The sequence below is a fragment of the Thunnus maccoyii genome, chromosome 6 (assembly GCF_910596095.1).
Source record: "Thunnus maccoyii chromosome 6, fThuMac1.1, whole genome shotgun sequence".
Taxonomy (NCBI): domain Eukaryota; kingdom Metazoa; phylum Chordata; class Actinopteri; order Scombriformes; family Scombridae; genus Thunnus; species Thunnus maccoyii.
The window spans coordinates 19,183,228-19,209,328 of record NC_056538.1 but is presented as its reverse complement, the minus strand read 5'-3'; the positions used below and the strand labels follow the sequence as shown (position 1 = coordinate 19,209,328).

The window sequence follows — 26,101 nt, the reverse complement described above, 5'->3', positions numbered from 1 at the left end:
AAAGAGATCCCAAACGGATTGTTGATATAGTAATCAAAACTAAAACTAAAAAAAGTTTCACTAAAAATAATTTCACAACATCAGGTGCACAAGGCTGAAGAAGTCAGTGTGAAGTCTGATTGTCACTAAGAACATTTTCCCAAGTACAATTTTGAGGTACTAATTTTGATGCTACTGCTTCTACTGATGCTTCCCATTTCAGAGCAAAATATACTTGTTACTTACAGTCACTTGTTACAGACAATAAATATGATGACCTTATGAAACATGATGCATTGTCATTGATTAAACTACAGAGCAGTATATACAATAGTACAAATGGGAACATGCAGTAATGCATCTGTAATAATAATCCAGGAATATAATAAACAATATTATGACACTGACAAGTGCCATTCTGCTGTTTGAGTGCTTTTAAGTTTGATGTTTTTAAATACATTTAGCTTATAATACCTCTGTACTTTTACTAAAGTAAGCTTCTGAATGCAGGACTTGTGCTTGTAATGGAGTTTTGACAATCAACATATCCTGGAGTAACATACACAGCAACAGCAATACATAGAAATACACTTCTTCTGTTCCAAACTTTAATGATGACCCTCTTGAGCTTTCGCATTGGTTTTGTGCCACTACTCTGTGCACTCCAGAGTGACCGCTTCCTGGTTGGTTAGTTTGTTGGTTCATTGGTTTGGAGCAGTGCTCTGTCAAAGCTCACTCATTGGCTAGTTTGAAGCTGAGCAGTGAAGTTAAGTTAATGCTATCACTGTTATAGCTGCTTAATGAACCACCCTTAGATGATATGAACAGAAAATAAGCTTAATTAAATACCTTTAAAGGTATAAAGAAACAGCTTCAGCTTGAGGCAATGGAAACTAAAAGTTCATGTCATACTGTTTCCATAGCAATAGATGCTGACCAGATGCTGGAACGTCAGACTTCAGAGCAGCAGTAATACTGTTTTTGTTTACGAATCAGATTAGATTATGTTCAAGTGAGAGAGAATGGGAGTGGATATAGAGCAAGAGAGACAAATTACAATAAAACTAAACATAACATTTCATAAGGTAGCGTAGTAATAAGATTAATTTAATTTTTAACTGTCTGGTACCGTTGAAGGCATGCTATTTACTGGACAGCAACCTATTTTCATGCATGGTTAAGCTCAATAATAACAGTCTCTATTTTTTTATACACTGAATGAAATGTCACCCCAGCGTCATCCTGCAGTAATGAACCTGACTAAATATATTGTCTGCCCCTCAAAATCCCACCTCAGAATCTGTAGGATGATGCCAAATCAGATATCAGGTAACAAAGACTTAGTAAGACAAAGAATGAGGAAATCACAGAGCACAGAGAAAGGCTGAGGACCAGTGATGTAGCAGAGATCACTGAATCCACCACATTAAAGTTAGCCACATGGCAATATAAACCTAAAGTAAACCCTTTGAAGGTCATTTATCCTCATCTGTCCCTACTTAAACAACCTCACCTGGATGAATATTAGCTCAGTATGATGCTCTGCTACAGCTCTGTTTGTCTGAAGATGTCACAAAGAAAGGGGGATGCGAGTAAGAGCAAGAATTGGAGGTAGAGGAGCAATGGAATAAATACCCGTCTGTTTTCCCCTCAACAGAAATAAACAAGGCGTTCACTTGTCAGTCTGCAAGAGAAGGGCACACTGTTTATGCAGAGGAAAAGAGAGACACACACAGATGCACACACACACACACACACACACACACACACACACACACACAAATAGCAAATCTGGAGATGGGTGCTGTTGGCAGGAGGGGGTGCTTAAAGAGGGAGATAAGTCAAAAAGGAGTAAAAAAGAAATGTGTGTGTGTGTGTGTATTCTTAACACTGTCAGAGGCACCTGATATGAAGCCCTTCCTTTGTGCGGATGTGGGTCGAAACCTGCAGACCTGCAACCTGCAGACATTATAAATGTCACTTCCAACATTACAAGCTAATATATTGTAAAAGGTTGAAAGTTCAAGGCCACTGCCCTGATGTTATTCCTATGGCCATGTAAGAAAGATATCAAATCGAATTAGTGACATGTGTATGAGTTTTTTAGACTGACTGACTTGACTTGGAAACCTTTCACAGTAAAAAAAACAAAAAAAAAAACAATATCAGTGTTCCTCTTAGGACACGGCGGTGGAGCATTGTATTTCCCAGGACAAAAGAAAAAAGAAGTTTGGGGGGAGAAAGAGCTCTAAGCCAAATCAGTTTAGTGCCTACAGTTTGTGTTTTCTTCCCGTTCTCTGTTGTATTTGGGCTATTTAAGTGTGCAAGAGACTGTAGCTATTACAATACATTTTATTTTGTGGAGAGGCAGCATCTGACATACATTGTATTTTCAACTTGGCAGCAGAGATGTAGTCAACAAGGATGAATGAGCTGTAGTGCGAGCACTCAACTGTCAATCTGTGCCCGTACACAAGAGCTTTGTCCATGAGAGTGGGTGGGGTGTGTGTGTGTGTGTGTGTGTGTGTGTGTGTGTGTGTGTGTGTGTGTGTGTGTGTGTGTGTGTGTGTGTGTGTGTGTGTGTGTGTGTGTGTGTCTGTGTGTGAGCCTGACTCCAGAGAGAATGTATCAAGGCTAGAATGACTTTCAACTGAAATGTATATGAGATTCAAATTACATTCTCTTTTTCCTCTATACTCTCTCTTCCCGCACTCCTCTCCCCCTTCCTTTGTCTTCTGGGAGCCTTAGTCAGCTAAGCTCAGATGTAAAAAGATTTTCTCCTCACTCTGTCTCTCTCTCTCTCTCTTTCACACACACACACACACACACACACACACACACACACACACACACACACACACATACACAAAAACATAAACACACACATATTCTTAGTCAAAGGGCAGTTGAATGTAGGTATGAATACTGGTGAAATAAAAAGGTAAGTCAGGTGTCTTTCTGTCAACCTTGACCCTGAGTATGGCACCTTGTTCTTTAACTCCTGGGATAGTGTTTCCTCATTTCTGTCTGATACTATCACTACACGAATACTGAGGTTATTATTTAACTTATGAGCTCCTTTTTGGTTACCCTGTAGCCATCTTTTCTCATGGTAATTTCATTCAAGGATATTCTATATTTTTCTTAGTGTCAACTATTCCCTTTAAAAGACCTGTGCTGTTGATCTCCATTGTTATCCAACAAGACTAAGAGTCTACAGCCACGCTACCAGCTCTGCAAGGCTTTACTTAGGCACAGTGGTGTTTTGAGCTGAATGTTCACAATGACAACGCTAACATGCTAATGTTTAGCAGGTATAAAGTTTACAAGGTTCACCCTCTTAGTTTCACACGTTAGCATGATGACATTTGCGACTTTGCCTTAAACAAAAAGTATCGCTGAGGCTGATGAGACTGTCATTAGTTTTGCAGGTATGATCAGTCATGAGGATTCAACCTCTGGGCACCATGAACATCTGTACTAAATTCCATAGCAATCCATCCAATAATTGTCAAGACATTTGTGTAAAACTTAAAGTGTCAACCTAATGATAGTGCTAGAGTAAAAAGTCATAAGATCACCAGCGTCAGTAGGGTTCATCCTCTGGGCACCATGAATGTCTGTACCAAATTCCACGGCAATCCATCCAGAACTTGTTAAGCTATTTCAAGCTGTGGTTGACCAAGCCATGCCATTAGCGTGGCTAAAAACTGCTGAAAACATATCAATGAGCCACACCATTGCACCAACATTTTTCTTGCATAAAAATCGGTTCTATATTTTGAGTTGATTCCACATCCACTATCTTGCTACTGTAAATACTCACTAGTGCACCAAAGGTGTTGTCTGCAACTGGAAATTGTGACCTGTTTTTAAAGATCTTAGTGTTCAGTAGGAACGACTGGGACTGAGACCTACAGACAGGCTTGGGAAGTTAGAAAGTATTGAGAGACAGAAAAACACCTTACTGGTTTTGGTCTTTTCATGGAATTTGTTATTGATAACAAAAATATAGAATATTGCCGGCCTTATCGTTTAATTTTGTTTGGGATACTGAAATGAAACAATTTGTGATACCTGTATTTTAGTTACATACAAGTGTGGCGATACTTAAAACATATCACAAAAGTAAAGCCCAGGAAGTGAGTGAGGAGTGAACCATAAGGGTTGAACAAGAAGGAGAGGAGAAAGGTAAAAACATGGAGGATTCCTCCCAAGACATGTTTGAAACTCACATCCCTGTTTTCAAACAATGTCCCCAGTGAGACAGAGTGAGAGGAACAGAAAACCTGCATTGCTCTGGGCATTGTAAAACAATGGCTATGCACATGAACAAAACAGACAAAAAAAAACAAAAAAACAACAGACTGCACTTTCAAAATACCAAGAGCTAAGGTACAGAAAGTGAGAGCGGAGTGGAGAAAATAAGTAGGTGAGGGAAGAATAGGAAGAGGGCAGGCACGCTGAAAATAGCAGAAAGGGAAAGAAAATAATGATGCAAAACAAGAGGCAGTCAGGTGGGCCTGATAGGCGCTTGAGAGGAATAAATGTCAAGTCAAGTAGTAAAGGAGCCCTAGGATACAGAGGTAAAAGAGAAGGTGAGAAAGAGAATGAATTTATGATGCAAACCAAATAAGGGAACATGAATGACAAATCTGTAACTGTCTGTTATGGATCAGAGCATTATTTTGTCACGTTGGCTAAAGCTTGTGTGAAGCTCTTCAAATAAAAAAAAAAAAACACATTCATAATAAAAACTTAAAGGACTCTACTGTGAAAATAATCTTTACATATGTTATACATCACTGACTCTCTCTGAACTATTGATGTGCCTGTGTCCATGCGTGTGCTGATATGTCTTATGGGACTCCTCAGGGCATCCTATACATCCCAGAGAGACCATTGATTAGCTATTAATAAAGCATAGATATGCCATTGCTCACAGGGGAGGTCAGTGAGGGCTCTCTCTCTCTCTCACACACACACACACACACACACACACACACACACACACACACACACACACACAGGCAGCTCCAGAGTTTAAATTAACAGTTATTGCAGAGGTTAGGTAGTGGTGAAGGAGGAGGACTTGGCAAAAGTAGAATATAAAAAAAATGGAGTGTCAAAAAGGAAAAAGAAAAAAACTATTTCACCTGCCTTCTGCCTACTTCCCTACAGAGTTATTCTTCCTCTCTATCTCCCTGTCCTTCTTTCACTTTGACACTCTCTATCTTTCTCTCTCTGCCTCTGCCTGTGTCCATTGTGGGCTGCATGTCAGAGCTCTGTTGGCTGTCTCCATCCTGTCTTTGATTAGCTGTGATCTATGAAGCCCCGATGAAAGAAATGAATAAGGAAAAGTGAGTTAAAGCAGGAATGACAGAAGGGGAGATGTAGGTAAAATGAGGAGCCAGTTCCAGCTGATGGATATGACTGTGGTCAGGTCAGGACACATCCCAGTGAGAGAGAGAGACAGACTACCATGTCAGGTAGGACACATTTGCATCTCCCATTCTGCTTTATTTACTGCAGTTTTCATCCATTTTGTTCCTGGTTCCTCACCCCACTGCCTTCCACCTCCCTTTCTGTCCCTCCTCAACTACCCACCCTCCTCCCTCTCTCCTTCCCTAGCATGTACATCTTCAGGTCACGGGTCATTAAGTCAGCTCCAGAGGGGATGTGTTGGAACAGGATATCTCTCATATTGCCCTGCCCCCACCTCGCTATTGAAACACAAATACGCACAAACACATGCACGACAATAACCACACACACACACACACACAGACAAACGCTTTATTCTTTCTCTTTTTCTCTGTTTATTGGTCTCTGCCTCTTTAAAACACAAACAGTGAAAGAGTAGACAAGCTTCTGGCCTATTGGTCAACTAACCACTTAAACTCATTAAAGTCCACAAATTCATCATTTGCTTGACTCCTAACAGTGGTAACACTTCAAGTTTTGTGTTAAGAACCCATGTGGGGTTGTAAAAACAAAAAAACAAAAAACAACATGTACCTTACTAAACAATATGGTGGACATTATGGCTTTTTTCTGGACTATATCACAATTTACATCCAACATGGCGCATTACCTTAACACAGTTATTTTTATTATCACATTTGCATATTACATGTACTGTTTATATTGTGAACAGTTGCACATTCCCAGTCAATATCTTGTACAATATTTCTTAAACTTTAAACTCTAACAACTCTTTTCACTTAGAATTTTTTTTTTACTTTTTTAATTGTAAAATGTTATTTATGATCACTTGTTTTTTTTGTGGTAGTTGTGTTTCCCCTAATTTACATAGGTACTTTTGGGTATTTTCTCTTACCTTGTATTTTTGATTGTTATGCACCACAACACCAAGGAAAATTCCTTCTATGTGCTGACCTACTCGGCAATAAACCTGATTCTGATTTTCTTAACAATTTCTAGGCTAGCCCAGGAGCTTCCTCTCATGCTGCTGAAAATAGAACACAAAACTATGCCATACTCACATTGTCACATTGATATGACAACTTGACAACTCTGTAATTATTGAGGTCTGTGAGATTTTTGGTAGGTCATGGGCCAGAAATGCCTAAAAAACCCTGCAATGTTCAGTGACAACAGTATACTAGCATTAAAGGCCTCAATATATTTGTATTTTATTGCTTGTAGATGAACAAATGATGAGAAATCTCTTTAAGTCAATAAAGCTGATACAGACCACTTTATTTTCAGGTAATATTTCAGGCACTGAGATGTTTATCTGTGAAGAGTCCCGTATCACATTTTCCAAATATTCTCCAACAAAATGTCATGTTAGGGTACTTACCATTTAAAGCTAATATATGGTCTAATTTCCTTTCTTTTTAGATAAATCTACCTTACCTAATATTAAACGGAATTGTAAGCATAGAGCATTAGATGTTGGCATGCATGCGTCTGCTTACACTGACCAACAGACGGGCTCGTCTTTAGAAAGGTCACACAACCCAAATGCACATCTCAAATCCAAGCAGATGTGGCAAACACTGTCAGACTCCAGCAAACGCTTGCTGGCAAATTCACACACACACACACACACACACACAAACCCATGGACGCACATACAAATGAACATCCACACACACTTCCACCACGGTTGTTGTGCACTGTCAAACAACATTAGATTGCGTGGTGGTGTCAGTGGGATAATTAGAATAACACATCCACTGTATTCTTCATTATGTGTGTCATCTTCACTTACTGGCTGTGCTTCCTCACTGACACCACAACCCCTCCTCCAACCCCTGACACACACTCACCCCACCCTACAAGTGACGTGCAGTTTTAGGCAAGTCATGATCCCCATTAGTGATGGCCTCAAGTATAGATCTGATTTTCTGAACCCCCATCATGTATTTTTTTTTCTCTAATTAGTTCCTAGGGCTGGAAGAGGAGGAGGGGGAGTAATGCAGCAGTGATACACGAAGTTGAGGCACAGCATCACTGTTTGAGGAAGAGGGTGTTGGCGAGCAGATCTTCGTGGGTGATGAGTAATGCTCTGACGTCGGTTCTGCATTTGGCAAAATACCTGATAGCGATTCTGTCTGCTAGCATGTACTTACACTACTATTGTAGGTATATATGCAGGAGGATATGACGAGGCACGCCTCCATTCAGTCAGAAAGCTGCAGATGTACCACCACGCTGCAAAAACAGCAAATAATGATCTCATGCACAAACGACAAGGACTATACAGTACAAAATTAAAAGCATGTCGGCCGGCAGGTCAGAAACAAACAGAAACGCACAGACAAATTCACATTCATACACTCGTGCACACCTTGGCTGTGTGCAGTTAATGAATAACTAACTAGCAGAGAGGAAAGGGAGCCATCTTCTCTGAGTAAGGCCAAATGAATTCGCCGAAGCGCTATGCAAATGTTCCCTGGGCTAACGAGACTGCCTGCATGATTGGAGTGCCATTGAAATTCTCCTCGTGCACAGCCCTCTCTCACTTTCTCCCTCCCTCCTTCAATCTCCCTCCATCTCTCCCGCCATTTCAATCTCTACACAGAACATCTATGTTCCTCTGCAGTGTTGATCTATCTATATCTATCTTTCTATCTGTGTCCGTCACTCTACAAAAAATAACTGGACGTTTATGTCTCAGTGGATCTTGAAAACTACAAATCATCATTTCCTTTCAACACTTAAATCATGCCATCCACACAGATACACACTGCGGCCCTAACAGTGCCTGGACAGCAGTGAATGCCCCTGTGTGTGTGTGTGTGTGTGCGTCTCTCTCTCTCTCTCTCTCTCTCTCTGTCTGTCTGACTAACACACACACACACACACACACACACACAGTCCGCTCAAACAGAGCGCGCTCAGAGTCGCTCTGCACCTGTTCTCTCTGTAAAACATCCAAACACGAGTGCTGAATAAATAACCCAACCTAAAACGCATCACTGCCAGGTTCATACACACACACACACACCACAGCCCATAAACACACATCAATAAGTAAACACCACCCATTTCCCCTCCACAGAAACCCTGACTGCCCTCTTTCACCCACCACCACACTAGGTACAAACTGCAAATATCCTAAAGACAAACACACATAGATGCACATCATGTATGTAATGGTTAATGGTCAAGATACTCACAGGGATAAATAAAAAAAAAAGTCTAAAGGAGAAAGAGAGATGGAGGAGAGAAGGTGGGTTGGGGGTACATTAAGCACTTGTCAGATGCATCTTTAATGGCAGGACACAACGGCTTTAAAGCCCATGGCCTCCTCTTCCTCCCTGGGGTGCTGGGGACACACACACCTCTCTCTTAGCCCATCTGCCCATCCTCTCGTCCTCATATACCTACCCAGCTCATTCCATCATCCATCCATCTTATGTCCACTTTGCCATCTGCATAATTTAGCATGTCATGCTTTTGTGCCACTTTGTCTTTCTTTTTCTGCCTATTCTGCCTTTTTTTGCCTATCTGTTGTTAACTTTTAGGTTTAGCGGAGTGGAAGGAAAAGACGATGCTTTGTCACTTCACCACCTCCTAATAAGTGCCTCTAGAAAGGAGGGGTGAGAGGGGGATAAAGTTAAGAAGAGTGGATAGAGAGAGTGTAGGCCTCTGCAGAGTGGCCACAAAATGGAGACTGGGACATGGGACAGAAGCAGCAGCAGCTGTGGTGACGCTACACTTCACAAAGAGAGAGGGAGAGAGGCAATGTGTGATGTGTGTGTGTGTGTGTGTGTGTGTGTGTGTGTGTGTGTGTGTGTGTGTGTGTGTGTGTGTGCGTGCGTGCGCGTGTGTGTGAACGAGAAAAGGGATTAAACAACCTCAACCAATGAATGCAAAAACACAGACGTCACACTTTTCCACACACTCTTCACCCTCCAATCTCATTATATCAACCTATCAATACCTCAGTAGTATATAAATATAAAAGTAAAAGTATATAAATTAATAAATCAATCTATCTATGTCACTTTGTGTCCTTAACTACTGGTATTCTGTCATTCTTTCCAAATATTACAGCAGAAGACTAGGAGTACTGTACAATCTTAGCCATAGTGTATGAATCCACATGGAACTTTTGAACAAGCTACGATTATTTATTTATTTATTTTTCTTAAAATGAAAACATGTTTGAAATATAACAGCTAATAACAGCTAAATCAGGTTGGGAAAGGCATATATTCATGTGTCACCATTTTATATAATCAAACATGGTACATGTATGTATGTAATGTGAGTCACATACTATAATAATGAATTTAAAAGAAAAGCTAATCTAATGTGACAGAGAAACTTTTCATTATTTGTCCAATTTCTTCATTCATTTAACATCAGAAATAACATTTACACAACACAAAAAGATATACCCTGCATCAAAAGAAAGAAAGAAAGAAAAAAGAAAAAAGAAATAAAGAAAGAAAGAAAGAAAGGCTAAATGTCTTAGACAATATGTATATCTATGCTACCTGCCACTGAAGTGTACATAAATATGCAGCTATGGCATCTGTGTGTGAGCCCTTGTGCCTGTCTGCCTGCGCGTGTGTGCATGAGTGTGGTGGAGCTGAGCCGTGGTGATGCACTAATAAAAATTAGGCAGCGATGCATCCTCACACCTTCCTTATTCCGCCCGTCGGTTCGCACCCGTTTCCATGGTGACCAGATAAAACTCACACTGTTTTAAGCTCCAACTGGAGGAGGAGATGGATACTAACAAAGTGACACACATACACACACATACACAGACGAAGTTCCTTCATACACATCCGTCAACAGAGCATCCTCTTTCAGTTCCCTAACTGACAAGCAAACAAATGCTAATTTTCTAACCGACGGCAACACCAGCAAACCATCAATTAGAGGGAGAGACATGGCTAGATAGAGAGATAGCAGGAGAAGGGGAGGTATGACAAGGGAGTAAAAGCCAGGATAGCCAGTCAACACACAAAGCGCTCCTCTGTTTGACTGTCTGCCTGTCTATCTGCGCCCAAACCACCACCACCACCACCACCACCACCACCCCCACCTCATTGCTTCATGAACGGGCCTCAACGCAAACAGATTTGGCTGTCAAATAGTGACACGACACCCAGGCAGGGTCGTCTCGCAGTGAGGCCAGCTGTCAGCAAACACCCTCCTGCCTCTTCATCAAAGCCCATTCAAACTCAGCTTTATTGACCAACACAGCCGTCTGTGTGACATGTGTCATCCTGTCAAGCCAATACCTTGGCATACGCTGTCCCTAGTAAATGGCAAACCACTAGAGCATCTCGAGTGCTATCGAAAGAGAGAAAGCTGTACATGCCACCAGGAGCTGATAGATGGAGTGGATGGATGGATGGATGAGGTGTGGAGGGGGGCTACACGTGCATTCTGTGTGTGAGGGCCACAATGCTGACACAGGCCACCAGCCTGTACCAGGGAGGGAAAGAGATGAGAGGAGGCTTAGAGCCAAAGATGGACGGGAAGAAGAAGAGGAGCACTGTGTTACTAATAAGACCTATTCATCAGGCGTGGAGAGAGAAAGAGAGAGGGAGAAAAGATGGAAAACAAAAAAGCTCTCAAGCCTTTTCAAATGCAAATTCAAATAGTGTCTCATATTCTTTACCACTTAAAATATACAGTGTATTTACACGATATTTTTGTAAATTGATATTAAAGAAATTAATATCATCCATCATATTTTTTTCTATTCTTGAAGATCTGGACATGATCAAAATTCAAGAAGTACTCAACTTTAAATTAACTTGGTCTCCCATGAAATTATTGACAATAATATTCTGTGAATATACTGTAATGTATTATGTTCATATGCAAAATATATTGCAGCTTTTTTAAAGAAAGATTAGGGATGACTTGCCCTGATCATCTTACCTACAGAGAGCTGTTCACTGTGTTTGTGTGAGCATCTTCACACACATGCTCACGCGCTTGTTCATATGTGCATGTTTTAGCGAATACGTCCATCAGTTGATCAATAACATACTCCCTCTGAGCTCTTACCACACAGCCATGATACAGTGGCTTTTACAAACACACACACACACACACACACACACACACACACACACACACACACAGAGCGATCAGTCAAACAGACTGGCCTGGTCTCACCACTCTCACACTGAGGGATCCGTGACAAGAGAGAGGGGAATCCAACAGCAAGCTTTATCGATCCAGACTGGAAACCCCCCTCAGGCCACACACACACACACAAACACACACACACACACACACTACAGCTGTGCTGGATCAATGAGTGCTCCCGTGTGAAGGACAGAGCCATACAAAGAGGCACACAAACACACCTCTATACACACACGCTCACACACACTATTGAGAGAGATGAAAGGGGTGCTCGGTATCAGAGAGCGAGATAAGGGGCAGAGGGAGCAATACGTATCCTCTGACCTAAACAGTCTCATCTGACACCCTGCAATTTGCCATTGGTCCATGGAGCAAATGTTAACACTGCACCACACAAGCCTACACACAGACACACACACACACACACACACACACACACACACACACACACACACACACACACACACAGAACACATGTAAGCACAAATGCAAAAACATACAGCAGTGTGTAGGAGGCTTACTTTCAAACTAATATCATTATTCTTCATTTAACATCGAATGATTTAAATAGTGGATCAGATGAAACCTTGTGATACAGAAGAGAGAACAGCTTCAGACACAGCAGAGCCCTAGAGGTGTGGCTGCTCTCTTTTGGGTGACTGTGATGAGCAGCTAAACAGATCTATCACTCATCAAATTAGATCCCCCCCCCAGCCCACACACCCCTCTGTCCTTCACACACACACACACACACACACACACACACACACACACACACACACACAGAGCACATGTCTACTAATGCCTGATTTATCCCTGTAACACAGCTATTAACCACAGCGGTGTCAGTTAGTGAGTGAGGACCCAGCGATGTGCCAGGCAAAGGCCATTTCATCAGACTTCTTTTTGAATGATTACACCATTTTTTAAACCTTCCTCCATCTTCTCTCGATGGCAAAATAGGAGATGCCAGTGACACAGTCAGTGATAAGTATCAATTGAGGGGTGTGAGCAATCACAAACACGGCAAAGCAGGAGGAAATCTGCATTACAGTGAGGTGATTTGATGGAAATTCCCATTTTTTAAACACACTCAGGATTTGTGGTTCTGGATTCATTCAGTCTAAAAATAACATTTCTCTACGGATGACATTAGATCATTTGCTTTCCATTATTATTGACCAACTGATCAAACACAGCGAGCATGCATTGAGCCAAAGTTCGGCCATGGTCATAAGAATGGACCATGCAGTGACAGTATATTTCAGCAGAAGAGGCAGTATAGCAAAAGGTGGATGTGGGGCTGGTTTTTTGTCTGCAGATTGACTAAGTTTGTGTTTTTGTTCATTTGTAATGGGTCTCAAGGAGGCCATGGTTGAATTTCTTACCTGGGACGATGGAGACAGTGTCTTTCTCCCAGGACACGACGCTGACGTACTCCTGGACGGCTGAGGGGATGAGGCACTTGAACACGGCGACATTACCCCGCATGGAGCGCTGGTCAGCCACACGAACTGTGTAGGGCTCCCTGAACACTGGTGTGTAGAGAGAAAAGAGCTAAAGTTAGTCAATATTTGGTTGGTTTGGTTATATGTTGGTTGGTGGTAAAAGTGGCTGTCTCAGGAAGGGAAAGTAAGGCTCACCAAACTTAACCAACTTTATCTTGATCTTACCTCGTTTTGACCTATGACAATGTCACTAGAGTGAGATTTCTGAGAGAAAATGTTGTTTCGTGATTAAAAGTAGGGCTGGAAGTGTTGATTAATCTGTCAGTTACTTTTTTAAGTAATAAGTTTTCAGAGAATGTCAGAGAATAGTTAAAAATGTCCATCACTGTTTCCCAGAGGCCAAGATGACATCTTCAAATTCCTTTTTTTATACAACCAAAGCTATAAAGTTTATAATGATATAACAGAAAGTAAACCTTCATATTGTCATGTTTGCAAAGCTGGAACCAGCAACTTTGACATTTTGGACCTTTAGATACCAAACCATTTGTGGATGGTTAAGATATTACAATGCAATTATGCATTTCAGCAAAATAAATGCACAAGTTGACATCTTTATGTAGCTTGCTTTGTTGGACCAACTGTCTAAAGATATTCAATTTGTCATGATAAAAAAAGAGAAAAGCATCAAATGGTCATGGTTGTAGGAACCTGTGAATATTTGGCATTTTTGCTTTAGTGAATCACTTAAACAATCAGTTATCTAAATATATAGCTATATATTTTCTGTCAATCAATTACAGCAATTGATTGATATAATAAATATACATTTAATAATTATACATACATACATTTTTACACAGTTGACATCTGTCCTGTTTAACCCATAGGAAAACACCTGCAGCTGTAGTAAACAAATTTGTCTGGTTTTCTGTTCAACAACATTAGGCCAGTGTTTTTCTCTTTAGCGCTAGTTTTGAAGTCACACTATGATTGTAAGGAGGGCTGACTTGGAGCTGTGTTGAGGGGGATACACAGTGAGCGACCCTTGGCCTTTTAAAGAACAACGCCACAAATGCTATGAGACGGCGAGGAGTGGAGGGTTGCTCACGGCCAATGGAACTGTCACATGCAGGCGCCAGGCATCAAAAACACACCCCCTGCACATGGTTTGCAGAGCACTAGGCTGTGAATCTGTGCCAGTGTACAGAAAGGATGGTGGTGATTAAGACAGGCTTAATGATGAAAACAGTAGCCTGTAGCTAACCAAATTATCTCTCCAGTTAACTCTGTCACATTTAGATTAGTGAGGAATGTGAAATGCTGAATCAGAGCATACATTTTCATTAAATAAATTACATAAAGTGAAATTAAATTAATGGATTATTTTGGTGAGGAGGAGAGACAGGTAGTTCAAGGGCACACTAGCTTGACTGAATGAACACTGAGCTGAACTGAGCTCAACTGTGTGGGCTTACCCTCCATTCTGATCTCATTTGTATAAAGGGGCATTGCCAAATTTTTCTCCAGTAACTTTTACATGAGACAAAAATTAGGCTATTTGATATGCATAAGATGAGGAAAACACAATTACAGGATCAGATGGGGCCCCAGAAAGGCTGATGCTGGGGAGTGTTTCTGGCATCACAATCTAACACAATCTATCACTGCTATTCAAGCAGGCTTCCCTTAGAAATGAGGACAGTAATGGCTTAACAATGTAAAACGCACATACACACACACAACACAGGGGGAGGCCCCGCCCTCTGGTGTGTTCGCTCTCTCCCCCAGCTCTCCAGTGATATAATTAACGCCTAGCCTGAAGGCCAGTTTCCTTGGTCATTAATAATGCTTTATGCCAGCCGCCACTGTCACTGGAACCCAGTGGAACCAAAACCAATGTCCTTGTCCAAATGGTGGGGAGTCTTTCACCTTAAAGTCCGAGGTATAATCTCCCAAGTCTTTGTCTGATTCCATTCATTGCTTTTACCCTGTTCTACTTTTTCATAATTGGCTGAACCTTGGACCTCTTTTTTCTTCTGTCCTCGCTTGTGGAGGAGCTAACATTAGAGTATTTTGTCAAAATGGTTGAAATGTAACCTTGCACCATACATGTGACCAAATAGATGAGGTGTTTTGGGCGCTTGAATTACCAAACCATTAGCGGATGGCTGTGGTGCTACCATGCTACTTTGTGTTCCAGCACAATTAATGGTAGCAGTAAGGCATCCTCTAGAGAGCAGATCACTTTCCACTTTGGTCACCTGACACACAGGCCACTAATGTGAGCTGAAGTCTCATTTGTAAACAAATCAAAGCTAAAGGACAAATAATTCCAATCAAGTCTTCATTTCAATTCTTCATTTAAACAGCCCCTGCCTCTCAATGATGCCATCTACCTGCAGATCAATAGCAAGGATCGACTGAGTAGCCTCGGCTGTTGTGGCCAAGCCAATTCTTTCAATCATTTATTTACTCTCTGATTGACCCTGCTGCCTCTTGTCAATAGCAGGGAAAATCCCCAGTGCCCACTGAGCCTCTCATAGAGTGTTTAAAATCTGCTTGACAGCTTGTAAATGTTTGGTGCAATGATGACCGTCACCACATGTCAATTCAGTGGGTGTTCAAATCCAGTCAAGGTCGCCCCAGGTTTGTACTTCCAGTGCTTTGACCCCACCTTGTCCTACACTCGCTAACATCTAAGAAATTGTTTTTCAACCAATCCCCTCCCTATTAAAATCAGTCAAATAAGCCTTGTATGGCAACATGCCCTTGTACACAGCCATGTAACCAGCTCCAATACGCAACTGTTGTGATAGCATTGTCATTTAACACACGTTCCTATTCCAAGATATGAAAGACAGAGGAGAAAAAAACATTACATATTCATTCTTTTAAGCTTTGTGACAAGATGCAAATGGTAGCCCAACTGATTTGTGTGTAAATTGCACTCCCCCTCATCGCATGCGCAGCAGAATCATTAGGATGTTACTGATGCCTGAATATATGCAGCCTGGTTGCCTAGGAACGAGCTAAAACATGGGTCTGGTGCACTGGGCGCACTGGGAGGCAAGTCCTGTATCACTGTCGCTTCAATAATTAACGACGGGGAAACCAAATACTGCATTTACTTATTTATAAAGCGAGCAGAGAAAAACACAGAGGAGGAGAAAGATAGAGAAGGAGAAAAATAATGAAATACAGGAGAAATTAATGGACACAGGTTTTGTTACTGAATGGATAGAATGAGAAAAACAGTCCTTGTGTATCAGGTTCAAGGGCCCTACTTATGGTATTACTGTAATAAGGAAATGTCAGCCAGGGAAGAGATGAGGAGGGCAGATGGATCTAAACACCTGCTGTCTTGGCCCTGGCCTGCATAGGTTTGTGTGTTTTAGTCGGGACAAAAGGGAGATGAGGTGAGTTCATTGAACAGGTGTCTCACTCTATTAAGTCTGTGTAAGGAGGTGTTGGGTGCACAAAACATGAAACCCAGAGAAAACAGTTTTCTAGCACAAAGTGACTGCAATGACTAACTGTACTTGCTAAAGGTGCGCTTCCATTCTTAGAGTAAACTCACACATATGTCCCTTAACTTGTTACCAAAAGTGAAAATGATTTGTGTAGCCTAAAGAAAAGAAAGTGAAGAAAAAGGAGAGGAGAGGAGAGGAGAGGAGAGGAGAGGAGAGGAGAGGAGAGGAGAGGAGAGGAGAGGAGAGGAGAAGGTCTTCCTCCTGAGGCTAGACAGCTGCCAAACTGTTAGATATGTTACATACCCACAAAAAAACTTTGCTTCAGGGATTGAGGTCCAATTCACAAAAATGGCTTAGTACTGAATCTTTTTGTCGATGTGAAATTGATTTTCTCTGCCTTCTATCTATGATAATACTGGCTTTGACAACTGACAGTCTTTTTAGGAAACTCAACTGATTCCTTTCCTTATCTTTCTGAGAGGGAGAATAGGTGGAAAGATGTGTTAACTTAAACACAATTCAGCTTCAAAACAGAGTGACAACAACACACTTAAACTTTCTGTTAATTGTTCCTATTAACATTTGGTTTGAGGCTACTGTAAGTGTACAGTATTTGAAAACGAGAGCTTCAGCACCACTTGCCTAAAAGGTCAAAGTTCAGCTAACCAGGTAACTAGAACATTAAATAGGAACTATGTTAAAATAATACTATTTTGGGAGAAAAAATCTACTGGAAATTATTAGCATTTCATATTTTTGCATGTTAGGAAACTCATTGTTGCATTTTTCTTGGCAGAATCATGTTTATTTTTGGACAAGTAATTTGGTGTTGACATACTGTAAGGACTTTCGCTGCAGGACAGTTAGCATGACATCTTCAGATAATGAGGGCAGAGAACTTTGAAAGGCTTTGAAAGAACTGATGAAAATCAGGTTGAAAATAAAACACAGAACAGCTTTAGTAAGAATTGCTGTTGGGGAAAAAAATCAATGTATTAAAAGAATATAGAAAATAAAGTATAAAAAAAAATAAAGAATATATAATATAGAATATATAATACATATGCTGACTCTTGAAACTTCATTTGCGCCTGCTTCCCCTTGAATGTCAAGTCTGCATTAAGTTTTGTGAATATACTTGTGATGCACTTTGCAAACCAATCTGGATTTAAACTGCATTACCATGTAACAATTGAACTCTAAGGAAAAATAAATGCAGACATGATGATGAATCATACGGCACAACACAAGCAAGTTTCAATACTTTGCTAGTTCTTTGTATTACATGTAAATGAATAGAAAGCAATGACTGCCTGAAAATTAAGAAAAGACAATTTTTTAAACTGAAATTCTACAACATTTGAAGATGGTCAATATATACTGTATATATAAAGTACACATGATAGTATAGTAAATAGATGTATGCTAAAATAGACACTGGAATAGTCTTTTAAGAACCTCAGTCAGAGAATTGACCAGTCCAGGATAAAGACCAAATTGAAGATGCACCTGAAGTTGGAGTGCCATATACACCCCAGTTTATGGTGGTTCTTTCTGTTTACAATTCCTAAAAAAATATAATTAGAATATGTTAGTAGTTCACTGTCTGTGGAACCAGATTCTGAAATCTATCAAACCTTTTTTTTAAATTTTTTGACCAAAAACTAAATGTGTGCAAAAGATGGGGATTTAGAAAGCCACTATGAGAGAAGCTTGAGTAAAAATGAAATCAGAAAACTAGATTAGTGGCAGAGCCAAATAAAAACATATACAGGAAAACAAGCAGCCCACATAGTGATTTTCATAAATGTAGAGCTATCCAGACAGGTGCTCGTGCTATTATTGGACCACAATCAGCATGCATGGGGGAGGGTGAGAAAGAGGGGGAGGGATAGAGAGAGATGTGAAGATGTGAAGAGAAGGGAGAGAGAGAGAGAGAGAGAGAGACGGATGGCGAGGGGGAGTGGGGGTGGGGCAGATTTTTTTGGGGGGGTGTCACACTGTGAGCTGTCAGCTGTCATCATTCTCCTGCGCCACCTGAGACAGGGCGTGCCACACCCTAGCACTCACGCCTCTGTCGCCCATGGCAACTGCAGGGTTGTGCATGTGTGCGAGCTTGTAAGGGAGCACGTGTGTGTGTGTGTTGTGTAGGACTCTGGAGGTAATGAGGTGCACACACATGCACATGAGCCCTGGTTATGGAGCTGTGGAGTTGTGGTTGCCTCAGCATTTAATTGATTAATTGTTGTAATTATTTGGGAGGGAAGGTCATCCCAACACTGAGGCTAGCTAGAAGGTCACTCTCACGCTGGAGGGACTGTCCTCCTCTAGGGACCACAGAGGCCATATGTGTGTTTATATAAGTGTGTGCATGGTGGTATGGAAGAGAATTCGACAGCATTTTGGAGAATGATTATATTCGTATACATGGGTGTGAAAGGGAACTGCTGACTGTCTCTTCATGTAGGATGGATCAACACAGTCAAAATGTCTGCCTGGCTATTACCATGACCTGAAAATCCAATTTTTTTCATGATTCTGTTCACATCTTTCCATGTCTGTGGCTGACTCTCCAAAATCTTTCCTGCCAAACACCCTGACAAAGAGCTGGCAACTAAACACCATGAGCCAGCTTGACGAAAATGGCTCTGTGTGTGTGCTTTAGTGTGTGTATGTATGTGTGCATGTGTGTGTGTAGTTAGGGGACTTTCCAGTCCATGGACAGATGGAGAGACTGGGAGACAGGAGGCTTGCTGGCATGAGCTACACACAGGCTGGTGTGAATGCAAGTGTGTGTGCGTGTGTGTGTGTGTGTGTGTGTGTGTGTGTGTATGTGTGTGTGTGTGTGTGTGTTGTTCATGTGTGTGTGTTTGTGTGTGTGAGAAAGAGCAATAACACCTTCCCTCAGTGTGTTCAGCGCCGCTCTCCAGCTTTGACCTTGGCATAGAGCACGGACAGGTCACCAGACCAACTGTCTGTGTGGCTTTGTGTCTGTCTTCTGGAGGATTTTTAATACACAGGGTCAAGACGCAGCATTTTGTGACACTTCACCCCCACTGAGAGAAGTTGTTGGTCTCACATTGCCAATATGACTGCCGTTTGGGTGACCAGATTTACAGATGCTGGGTTGTAGCTACGTAATGCTGTTGCAACCACTTCAGTGGGTTCCCAGCAGGGTATTCTGACTGTTTTTGTTTTTGTTGTTGTTGTTGTTGTTGTTTCTGTTTTTGTTTTTTGATGTGCCACTCTAAGAATATGTTCGTAAGTGCTTCCATTCATGTTTTTTGAGTTTTCCAAGGTACCTTGTGGAGTTTTTGACCACTAGGAGTGCTATGGAGCATTGTTTTTATGAGTGCTGTAAGTCCCAGTTTTGTGTGCATAAACACAAAGAGGCACATGCACGTGCATGCAGGCGACTTTATGCACATTTGTGCCAATGGTTTCACTCAATTGACAGCCTCTGATTGACCATTGGTGGCAGTAACATACAAAGAAGAGTATCAATGCACCAACAAAGGCAGGGAAGACAAAGATTACAAGCTGCTAAACATGCATGTAAACAATGTAGTTTTTTATGACAAAGGAAGTGCATTCAATACATTTCTTAGACCTAACGGATACACACAGTGCATTTTAGTAAGAAATACTGAATATAAACCTAGTTTTTGTTTGTTTACAAGGAAACCCCAGAGATTACTTTTAACACAACACATAAACACTGCATATGAGACATTGTCTCAATAGTATAAATGTTGTCAGCAATACAGGTTAAAAATTCCAAAAAGCCATTTTGGTGTGTTAAATTTTAAATTAGTTGCCCTCCTATTTTAATTTTTACCTGCTGCTACAAAGCTGACACTGCCTCATTAGATGATATCATACCAAAGATTTGAAGATAGTCTGACCTAAATGTGTAAAAAATGTTCATACCCATAACTTGTGGAAGGTGGGATTGTCTGTCTATGTCACTCTGTATAGTGTTAAAAAGCCAAATGGGTGTGCTATTGAGCTAGCCTAGTACAGGGCCACGTTCCTTCACAGACCTCCATCCAACTTTGGTTGATTTTAAAATATATGTGGGAGGGCTCTGGCTTGGAAGGCAGTGTTTCATCACTATTTCAAGGAATAGTTCAAAGTTCATGTCTCTGCGTGCAGTTCGACAGAACTTGTATTTGATTGAACAAACATTCAAAAACTGAGCTAAACTAAGGTAATTTCACCATTCAAAACACCTTGAAAATGCAAGCAGAGACATAAAAAAGCACTGAAAAGTTTATGTTGTACCTAGGAGAAATCTGTAAAGTTCCTCTGAAACTAACCTATCCCTTTGACTGTTGGCTTAGTTTGCATCTTGTGTGCCCACCCTCACCTGCTTTGATGTGGATGCTGGGGCTTCGAATCTTGCCTGCCTGGTTCTCAGCAGTGCAGAAGTACTCGTTGTCGTGGATAATGCTGTTATAGGCGGAGGGAGAGAATGGGTAGAGCTGGAGGGTGCCGTTGGCATGCACGTGGCGGATATGGGGCACGTCGTAAATGTCGTCTCCGGCGGCCAGGTACCAGCGCAGGACGGCATGGGGGGCGCCGCCCGCAGGGCAGGGCAGGGACACCCCCACCGAGCTGGAGAAGGTCACCCGCTGCAGGGAGGCGTTCACAAAGTACAGCCGCGTAGAGACAACATCCTCACTGTTGACTGTTAGGATGAGAGAAAGGAACACGTAGTTCATTAGTAGGTTGGTATGAGTCAGACATACAGAAAACATTCATGTCAGGTATGAAGAGAGGGAGCATATGCACAATCAAAAGGAATGCTTAGTAATCACTTAAATGTTCATTCAAGATGTGCTTAAAAATTGATATGGTTTGAAAGGTTGTAAGATACAGGATCATAATATCACTTGGTTCTGCAGTGGTTGCCAAATAGTTTTACTAAAGTTTTTACTGACATTTCAAGTGATTTTTCTTGACATTGCAACATGAACCTGGAATCATTTACCTTTACAAAAAAAACAACTATTGATCTAAAAAGGTTCAATTGAAATAAAATAAAATAAAAAGTTTATTCAGAAATGAATATTAAAGTCTTCATTATCATGGTACCATGACACATTAAATCACAAGATCTAAATATCAACAGGTAATTGAAAAATATTGAAGAAATGAAGAACAACATTCTACAATTACTCAATTTTCAATATTTGATTTGTCTGTGTTCCACAGATGTATTCACAATATCCTCCATAAGCCAATTCACAGGTTCACTGGAATAAGACTATTGTAAAGCAAGAATTACTCACTTTACAATATTACTAAACACACTACCTGATCTAAGCAAAACTTACACAGACACCCACATACACAAACTGGATCTACAGGCATCCAGGTCACCTCAACCCAAACAACTTCCTCCCTGTGTGCCAAACTGCAGCCATTCATCTCATCCCATATGCATTATCCTAATATCTCTAATCTAATATATGTGTCCAGGGAGCCCTTTGGAAATCTGCCTCTCAATAGCAAGGAAAATGGGTCACACACCCCCCCCACTCCCACCCCCACAACACCTTCATCTTTTCTGTTGATATCCTCAGTCATCCACAAAAACAAAGTATTCACACAGGCATGATAGCTTACTGCCACATGCTGTCATCTCTGGGAAGGCCTCTATCTGTAGCTATACAAGCCTGCGGAGCTGGAGTTGGCGAGATACCACAGATGTTTGCTATAAAATAACGCTGTTGTGGCACAGATGACGAGCTACCACCATATATTCTCTCACTCAAAACGCCCTCTTCCAGGCTAAAGTGGATGGCGAGGTGTCTTTTATGATCTGTGTGTTTCTGTGTGTGTTTGCTGGGATCGGGGGGCGAGGGGGTTAAGCAGGGGGTGGGGGTGTAGAGGAGTGCAAAGAAGTGCTGAGCTCAGCTTGGCTGGAGGCCAGGGGAAGACGCTGTGCCCCGAGCCAGAGAATTTTCTTCTCAGACAATGATACTTAATTAATCCCTTTTCCTGGATTGTGTCAACAATGCCTGGATTAGCCCTATCTCTTTAATTCTCACTGCACTGGAAGAAAATAGGGTGTTGGCTAAGACACATCAATGGAGATATAAAGGCACTATCAGATGTCATTTAGGCTCTAATTTCTACAGATCCTCTACATCAATTGATATCATTAGTAACCAGCTATAAAATGAAAGACAGAAGCCCACTGGCTGGGCTTTTAAGCTCTTAATACACAGCAAGAACATGGATGAATAGTTGATACAAAAGTCCATTTTTTATATCTATTCTGTCCAGTATATATAGTAACATGCAATGACATAATGACATTAATAAAATGGCATGAATAGGATGAATCACATGAAGAAAAGCTCAAAAGTAAAATGCAGGGATTAGGGATAAAACTCAAACTGACATAAGGTGATTTTCACTCTGTCATCCATTGTCTGTTGTCTGCCACTTTGTGCATCTATCTCCATCCCTCTATTTTTTTTATCTTTTCTCTTCTTTTTCTTCTTGTTTCCCATCTGCCATTATTCTTTCGCACTTCACAGATATCCCTTCAAGACACAGACACACACACACACACACACACACACAAATCCACTTTCTCTCATCTTCCCCTGCCACACTATAGAGATAGGCAAAGTTATATGATTGGAATTTGTATGCCAGACGCAGAGAGTTAAACCCACATAATCTCCTTTCACATTTAACACACACACAGTCTATCCACTCTGTAATCGCACTGCTGTGGGAGGCCAGTGTCCGACTTCCCTGGTTCTCATGCATGTGTGGGTTTGGAGCGGAAGGAGAGATCGGGGAGCCAAGCAGGAGTGCAATATTGTAGACAGGACACGGGTGGCTGGTTGGGGTAAGGTGCTGAGGTCCAAAGGTGTTTGGATGCAACTGAGTGAGCGTGTGTATGTGTGTGGTAAGGTCAAAGGGATAGAGAGGTTAATGTTAAATGACTGCCTCAGCTCTTGATGTCAAACTCAGCCAACAGCAGAGGCTGAGGTGTGCAGGATAAAAGCTGTGATAGCTGCTCGGGAGCATGTGCAGAGCATGAGACTGTAAGTGTGTGTATGAGTGTGGCACAGGGGAGATGCTGAGGAGGTAGAAAGTCATTGTTCTCTTGCCTACCAGCTAAAATTGGAGCAGATCCTCTGTGTTCAAAAATCCAAATTCAGGTCAAGTTCAATCCATCCTACCATTCGAATCCATGTCAATCACTCTCACAGGCTTCTAGGCTGACTGATCTGCACTTTCAGCACCACGGAGAGCACCGCAATGTACTGCTGGGTGAGGAACACACATGGAAGTGTTGGCACATCGAGCAAATATGGAGGAAACTATTAGCAGATGATACCAGTGACAGTGACCTGCTTCTCTCTGATGGCAAATGCTATTTTTAGAGGCAGAATATATTCATGACAAAAACAACTTATTCTAGCTATGAAAACCCACACAGAAGACACAACATCACCATGTTTGCGTTCAGAATATTATCTTTTCACATAGTAACAAAATAATGTAATCCTTTAGACCCTGGTTCCAAATCTTTTGGGCTTGTACACTGCCCTTTTAAAATGAAGCAACATCTTCTTGTGACCCCTTGTCTTCCATTTGTGACCCATTTGATAAAAGAGTAATTTTTTACTTGTTTTAGATGAATAATTTTAAAGGCCAAAAGAGGTCAAATTATCCTATAATTCATTTTTTAAAGAAAAGATTGGAAGAAAGTCTGAATAAATAAACATAATTTTGTGAGGCAGAAATATGTTTTCATCTTGCAAGACCTCAGATTTTTTTCTGTGACCCCTTATGGGTTGCGAAGCACTGCTAATACACAATATGCTCTAAAACTGTAAAGTCATAAATGAACAAACCTTAAACCATACTGTGATGTCATCAAAAATAGCCTCAAACTAATTCAAAATAGCTCAAATGACAACTCAAGCCTCTGAAAAGCAACAGCTCATGATGCGATGGCTAATCGCTTTGTCCTACGGTATGAATTCAGGTCACTGAGTTCACATACATACACTCATGCATGCAAAGACACATGTGTACAAACAAACACAGGGAGGCGAGCCCCGGTCTACACTACACAGATTATGGCCCCCAGCAGAAAAGACCGTTGTGACAATGCTGACCACGTGTCTCATCGCAGTGATGGTTTAGAGTTTGACAAACATTCAAATAAGAATGGGGAAAGAGAGTGAAAGAGAAGTTAAGAAGCTGAACGTTTTCCTAAAACTTTTCTCAGCTGGCATAAAGGGTCTCCAGGCTGCAGCTGTGTGTCATGTCTGATATGATGCAGATATAGAAGACTTGTAATTTGTTGTTGGACAATAATGTAGTACTTATCTTTTTATCTTATTTTCCCTGGAGCCTTGACCTCTTTACGACATCTGACAGTTGAGGTGCACAAATGGGACAGCAATCATGACCATTATTTTCATTTGAAAATATTGTAAAATGCATGAAGTAGCAGAATTAAGGACACAAACAGTTTGCTGAAGCCAGATCTTTCATGAAATTGGTGTAAAATTTATAAATGACCAAAGGGAAACTAAAGAAACTAACAACAAAGATCATAATCCACTATAAGCATTCCATGCACAGCAACATGGAGCACAATAACCTAGTTTGTCCTCTTTATTTCGACAACATCTAACCTCAGATGGTTATCAGAGTCCTTTCATAGCCCCAGGCTTCCATTTCACCCATTCCCCAGCAGAGAAAGAAGGAGCAAAGGAGCAGCACTCATCCGTTCATGAACTGTATTTTGATTGCCTTCTTCAAGCGTGGATGCATTGATTACAATAAACAAGTTTAAAGTGATTTTGGGTGACACATCATTCCTGTCAGTTGATCCCCTCGCAATCTTTTTGTCCCTTTATTTCTCTTTTTTTTAAACTTCAGTTTTCTTTTGGCTTCTGTTTCCTTTCCTGTGTTCCTTTTGACTCAAATCTTTCTTTGCTGTACAGTCAAATACATTTGCACTTTTTCTTCCTGTTTTTGCAGTGGATATGAAAATGGAGTATGAATATGTATGCTGGAGGAGCAAGGATATTGCCTATGGTGAACCGCTATGCATAATGCAGCTTTTTCTGTCTCATCTACATTCATTCAGACACACACACACACACACACACACACACACATACACACACTGAGATTCATACCATCACGTGCATAGAAAAACAGGGCTATAAATCCCTCTCCATCTCCCTCTCGCTCTCACTCTTTCTCACCTTCAAACACACACACACAAAGTCACATAAATACATTTCAGATTGCACAAATAGGTTCATAATAGCAAGTAGATTTCCTATGTGGTGAGCCATGTAGCACTACAGATAACAGCACACAAAACACATTCAGGCCAAATAACAGCTGAAGCACTGAAGTCCATGGCAATACAGACTTTGCAGTGATGCTACAGAAAAATGGTAGAACATAAAAGGCAAAAGATATGATCATGTTTGATAGAGGGTGCAGCTCATTTACTATACAATGACTCTAGATTGAGATATGCATTAGGGCTGCATGACAATGTGTCTCTCTGCTTTTGTGTGCAGTCGGAAAGGAAATAATTTCTAA

At 41.1% G+C, this 26,101-nt stretch overlaps 1 protein-coding gene across 4 annotated transcripts in view; it reads right to left on the bottom strand.

Annotated features, from left to right (window-relative positions):
- LOC121899270 (Down syndrome cell adhesion molecule-like protein 1 homolog) overlaps positions 1-26,101 on the bottom strand; it is a 105,440-nt gene that overhangs the window by 65,520 nt on the left and 13,819 nt on the right. For all 4 annotated transcript variants that reach the window (XM_042414982.1, XM_042414981.1, XM_042414983.1 and 1 more), the window contains exons 2-3: positions 20,865-21,185; positions 12,963-13,109 (exon numbers count right to left, since the gene is read on the bottom strand). In XM_042414982.1, the coding sequence (XP_042270916.1) occupies positions 12,963-13,109; positions 20,865-21,185 (468 nt within the window). The remainder of the gene's footprint in view (positions 1-12,962; positions 13,110-20,864; positions 21,186-26,101) is intronic.